This window comes from Populus trichocarpa, chromosome 10 (genome assembly GCF_000002775.5).
Source record: "Populus trichocarpa isolate Nisqually-1 chromosome 10, P.trichocarpa_v4.1, whole genome shotgun sequence".
Lineage (NCBI taxonomy): Eukaryota > Viridiplantae > Streptophyta > Magnoliopsida > Malpighiales > Salicaceae > Populus > Populus trichocarpa.
This window is the reverse complement of record NC_037294.2, coordinates 16013071-16019314: the sequence shown is the minus strand read 5'-3', so window position 1 is coordinate 16019314 and position 6244 is coordinate 16013071. Positions and strand designations below refer to the sequence as shown.

The window sequence follows — 6244 nt, the reverse complement described above, 5'->3', positions numbered from 1 at the left end:
TATTTCTCATTTCCTATCGAAACCAATTTCTAGAGGTAAGGAACAATACACTAACAAGCAACAGTCCAATTTGGAGGAAAGGGAGAGAAAAGGACATGATTCGTTTTCCCCTGGGAAAACAGAAACATTACTGCTTAAAAGTTAAATCAACAGGCTCGACTGACAGTGAGTTCTTTCTCCTCTGAAAAACTTCATGTTCAAGCCTCTCCTCTATAATAATAATAAAATAAATAAATTACCAAGCTAGAAAGTTAATAACTATGCTATCTGTGGGGGGAGAGCCCAGTAACAATGAAGTGGCCCCTCTTTTGTAACCTTCTTCAGTAATGGAAATATTGCCGAGCATAGATCCCGTTTATTTGCTAGAGGGCTAATATCTGTTTATTTACTATAAAGTAGTTTTTTAAAAAAATTAAATTTTAGAAAGGTGAATTACTTTTTGATATTTGATAGTATAATGAAAAATAAGTTGGAAAATACTTTTCAGTATTTGGTTATGTCATGGAAAATGAGCTGAAAAATAACTTATTAATATTTTATTTTTTTTCAAGTTTATTAAAATAACGAGGAACAAATCTTACAAATTAAAAAGTTGAATTAGAATGAAATTGAAAAAAAACATAATTTCATAAATTATCTCAAATAAAATAAATAATAATCAAAATAATAGAGATCAAATCTAAAAAATAAAAAAAATTGAAAGATGAAGAAATTAAAATAATAATAATTAATATTTCATAAATTATTTCAAATAAAATAAATAACAATCAAAAGAATGAGAATCAAATTTGATAGATCAAAAATTTCAATTAAAAAATGATAAGAAAAAAACAAATAACAATTATAAAAATGAGGACCAAAATTAATATAAAAATTAAATTATAAGGGATGAAATTGAAAAATAAATATTCAAAACAAAAGAAATAGTATGATATTTCTAAATTTTTCACAACTTCCGGAAAGTGTTTTCCGTCCAAAATAAAAGAAAAATACTTTCCTGGTAACCAAACCAAATTTTTTTTTATCAGAAAATATTTTTTATTAACCAACTTTTTTTTTGACAAACAAATATAAAAAAAATTGAAAAGTAATTTACCAAAATTCACTTTCTAGAAAACGAATTGAATTGTAACTTCAGTGTGTCCATTTTTGCTCATTTATGTAACAGTTACCATCAAGATTGTTGACTTGTGACAAGCAAATGTACTCTGATTGGGCGTATCCACTTAATTCATGATGGCACTTCAATGTCCATTGCAGTATTGCACACTTCTAGTCTCCTCGAATTAATAAAGATACAAAAGATAAAAATAAAAATCTCAACTCAGAGTGTATGATGCGAGAAGGTACTAGCTAGGCTGCGGTTATCCTAATTAAAAGCAAAACGAGAGTGGAGAAACAAAATAAACATTAAATGTTCAATAATGGTGATGTAGACAATTTCAAGGCACTTCGCTGTGGGTGTTAATAAATAACGTTCCTGTAAGCGTATTCTTGTAAACATAAGGCGTAATCTCGTATAGGACAAAGATAACCTGATCGAGACCACATATAAGTAAAAACAAAACTAGTAGATGAACAGAGGTAACCGGTTCTAGTTTTGTAAATTTTACGGTTACGAGAGATTTATATGATTGTTAATTTTAAAATTTATGAAATTAATCAAGATACATGCAAGCTGGCTAAACACCTAAGTTAATAAAGAAAACTAGTGGATGAAAATATTAAGCAACGTAATACACATGAATCCTCAATTTTAAAAAATAACATAATTTATATAATTTAGATCCCTTTAAATTTTTAAAATTCATTTTTGGTATGCAAGTTTTTCTGAATTATTTTTCAGTCTCTAATTAGATATATGAGAAAGAGATCAGACACTCGATTCCGGTGATAAAAGAGAAAATTATACTCACGCCATTAAAACGGTTTTTCTTAGCGTCTGTTTCATACAATGAGAGGGACTTGATGGTAGTTTTTTAAAATTTCAGTGTTGCCTGAAAAAATAGATCTAAGCCAGGAAAACCAAAACTAACCCTGTTTGATTTCAGGTTTATTAACTTTTTTTTAGGTATTTTGGGCTAAAGGATTCATTTGTTGGTGAGGTATTTTTTTTGTTGAAATGACAAAAAAAAATTAGGGTTTTAAGAAAAAACAATATTGCTCTAATTTTTCAGGCACCACAGTGGTGATTGAAGTCTTGGCTTGCAGATGACTAGATCTAAGCTTGGGAAGAGTTTTTGTTTTTGATTGACTTCGTTTTTTTTTAAACGTTTGGTATAGATATTTATGGGTTTATGAAAGTGTTTGGGGTGTTTTCTAAATATTTCATGTAAAAATAGGTTGAAAATTAGATTTCTAAACAAAACAAAAAACAAGACTTTTGATTTTTCAATCACCATTGCGGCTAGAACCTTGGTAATTTCAGACGACGCATCCTCTTTTTTATTTAAATAAATGTTTTAAAAAAATTAAAAGCTTGCACACGTGGGCCCTTTCCTTATGGACCAGGTGACCGACCCTTTTATTTTATTTTAATTTTTTGTTTATAATTAATACTTTTTATACATGTTTTTTTAAAATATTTTTTTAATTTATATTTTAATTAATACCTATTCTCTGTGACTTTTTTTCATTCAATCTTTTTTAATTAGTGATTTTTTAAAAATTATATTGTGTATATTTAAGTTTTCAAGAGGTTAATATGATTCATATATACTTTTTTTGTTTTACATTTTATATAGATTAAATTTATTTTTAATATAAAATATATTTTTGGATAATATTTCTAATATATGTAACCTTACATAATATTATTGTTTTCCTTTTATTTTACCCAATCAATTTTATACATGTGATGATTTTTATTATCATTTAATTTAATAAAAAAATAATTTAAACAAACAAATTCATTAAAAAAAATTGGTTAAATGATCTTTGTTGCGAGACTAAATATTTTGATCTGTATATGTCTCACAATCTTTTCAATTTTAATTCTATTAGTCCTTAATATTTTTTTATTTATATAAATGATTATTGATTTATTTAATTAGATGCATGCATAATTTTTTTTTATTATTAAAAAATATTTTGATATAAAAAAACATTAAAAAATCTATGTATTGAATTTTTTAATTAATAAAAAAATTCCAAGCCGTGAAAAAGAAAAGTCAAATAGCTAGCCATATGCTAAATTAACAGTAACATAATAAAATTATAAATTATATGTATTCTGGAAGTGATTCTCAAAAGTCTACCATCACCTGTATGTTCACTTTGAAAACCGAGTGAGATTTTCACTGCAAGAGAGCACCTACCCTTTTGTTTGTCGAGAAGATAAAAATAGTCAACTTTGCGAGATAGATGAACAAGCCAGTTTTGATACTTTTCATTGACGAGCCTGATAGCATTTTTGTTTATACGAAGGCAGTAAAATGTAGAATTTGTAGCCAATTACAACAACCGACCAATGGCGTCACATCCACGTATAGAGGGTATAGGATTGCCTTATTTTTTAACCAGCAAAAAAAAAAAAAAAGAGTAAAAAGAAAATACAAAGTGTAAAAAAGAAGAAGAAAAGGACAAGTTGATTCTTGCTTTAAGAAGAAACGGCGTTTCCAGAAAGAAGAACAGTACCGTAGATCGTATATATTTTTTATTCAACAGTAAAAATATCTTTAAATTAATTTGTAAATTAACTAAAATTATTGATATTTTTATTTCGGCATATCCAATATTTTGAAAAGATTCTCTACACCATTACATAACCGTAGATTTCACAAGACACCAGCCATCTAGTGATATATTATTTAAACAATTCATTGAAAATGAAGAGTACTCGGAAAAATAAAATTCAGGCGCACAAACAAAAGAGGGCAAGAAAGTCAAAGGGTCAAACTTCACAGCCTCTTGGGCACTTACTGCCATAATTAAACTAGCAAGCTCAAGTGTCAATTAAATATATCATGAGTTAATTAAACCTCCTAACCCATAAGCTCCTATAGCGGCTTGCCCTCTTCTCTCTCACACATCCTAACTTTTTCTCTAATTTCAAACCTATCTACGCATCTATAAAAACCCCCACCTTCTCCATCTTCCTGATTAATCCAACTCTCTCTCTCTCTCTCTCTCTCTAAAAACCCTTTTTTCTTCTAATCAAGTGGTTCTCCGATTAAGGGAAATACATATTGATGATGGATGTTGAAGGCAACAGCAACAGCTCCTCCTCCACCACACAAAGTGATGAAGAGATGATGGTTGACTTAAGAAGAGGTCCATGGACTGTTGAAGAAGACTTCAAGCTTATCGATTACATTGCTACTCATGGTGAGGGACGCTGGAATTCTCTGGCTCGCTGTGCAGGTAAACTATAGTCTCTCTCTGTCTCGAACGCTTATTCCAATCAAAATATCTATAAACCCAATACATGGCAAAGAGCCAAAGTACAACTTGGCCAGCATGTCTTAATTTGTTTTCGTCATGTTTCTATCTTCATGATCTTCAATGGTCCTTCCGTGTCCATATTCTTTTTAAAAAGAGGTGCAAAGTCTTAAACTTTCCTTTCAGATTATACTTCTTGTTGATAATGAGAACTTTGCAACTTCTTATGTGGGATTTTGATGATGTGAATTATTTTTACAAGAATGAGATAATAATATTGCCATAGATGATTTTTCTTTAGCCGTACAGCTTTATATTTATCAGAACAACTCAATAAAAAAGTTTGAGAAAAAGCACAACAACTATAAAAAGCAGTATAGTAGTATAGATCGGAAATTCTCCCTTTTCTCTTGCAATTAATTATCTGTTCTCTTATTAACTTTACCAAAACTCAATTCAATGAAACAGGCCTCAAACGAACTGGAAAGAGTTGCAGATTAAGATGGCTCAACTATCTAAGGCCTGATGTTCGACGTGGAAACATTACTCTCGAAGAACAACTCATGATCCTTGAACTTCATTCTCGATGGGGCAATCGGTATGTATTACTTTATTAATCACACTAGCTCTAATATTAGGTATTAATTAGCAAATGAGATTACGAAAATATTTCTGTTTTTATTGATGAGTTTTAATTCTTAGCGCTAACAAGCACGAATAACATGCTATTTAATTTTGAACAATTTGCAGATGGTCTAAAATTGCACAACACTTGCCAGGGAGAACCGACAATGAAATCAAGAATTATTGGAGAACCCGAGTACAAAAGCACGCAAAACAACTTAAATGTGACGTGAATAGCAAGCAATTCAAGGACACCATGAGATACCTATGGATGCCTAGGTTAATTGAAAGAATTCAAGCTGCGGCAGCTGCCACCAGCAGCAGCACTGCCACATCTGCTTCCCCGGCTGCTTCCACTAATCACCACTTGATCAATAATAATGACGTTGGCACTGGTAACTTGGTCATGCCACATGGAGTCATCGGCAATGACTTTGGTGTCTCACATGTTACACCAAGTTACACCCCGGAGAATTCCAGCACTGCTGCCTCGTCGGACTCGTTTGCTGCTCAAGTTTCGCCTGTTTCGGACTTGACTACTGATTATTACTATATCCCGGTTAATCATAACCCTAATCCGGATTATTTCCAAGCTGACCAAGGTGGTTACTCAGAGTCCATGATCAGTCCTGCTGGTTATTTTAACCAAGGATTAGATTTCCAAGCTATGGAGCACAACAGCAATCAATGGCTAATGGAAAGTGGAGACACATCGGACAACTTGTGGAATCCTGAGGATATTTGGTTCTTACAGCAGCAGATGAATTACAACATGTGAAAATAGATGTAAGATGGGTGAGAGTGAAGGTTAAAATGTAGAGAAAATACAATATCATGGGGGCTATTATCGCTAGCTATAGAATAATCAAGGATTCTTGTAGAATTTGTGATAGAAAGAGGGTATGATTGTGGATTATTCGCTTTGTGTTTCTTTCTTATTATTATTTTAGTTGGTGCATGGGGAATTTGTAATTTGAGGTTTTTTTAATCTCATTCTTTAACATTAACTTAACTCTCTCTTTTTTCACCATTTCTGGGTTCTTAAGATGGTAAGAAAAAAGAGTTCATAATCGAGATCTGCTACTTCACTGTTAATTCTCTAAACAGCCATTACAAACGCCATTGATTGCTTACAGAAGCATGTTTTTCGACAATTGTATAATATAAAGAGGTGCATAATTGGTTCCACCATCTTTCCTTAGATTTCATTATTTTAACAGTTATCGAATATATTATTGGA

At 30.9% G+C, this 6244-nt stretch overlaps 1 protein-coding gene across 1 annotated transcript; it reads left to right on the top strand.

Moving 5' to 3' along the window:
• The first annotated feature begins 4088 nt into the window (after positions 1 to 4088).
• On the top strand, positions 4089 to 6034 carry LOC7468120 (transcription factor MYB108). Its single transcript, XM_002316024.4, has 3 exons — positions 4089 to 4362; positions 4849 to 4978; positions 5131 to 6034. Exons 1-3 carry the CDS (start codon positions 4191 to 4193, stop codon positions 5780 to 5782), a joined length of 954 nt encoding a protein of 317 aa, XP_002316060.2. The 5' UTR covers positions 4089 to 4190; the 3' UTR covers positions 5783 to 6034.
• Positions 6035 to 6244: the final 210 nt, after the last annotated feature.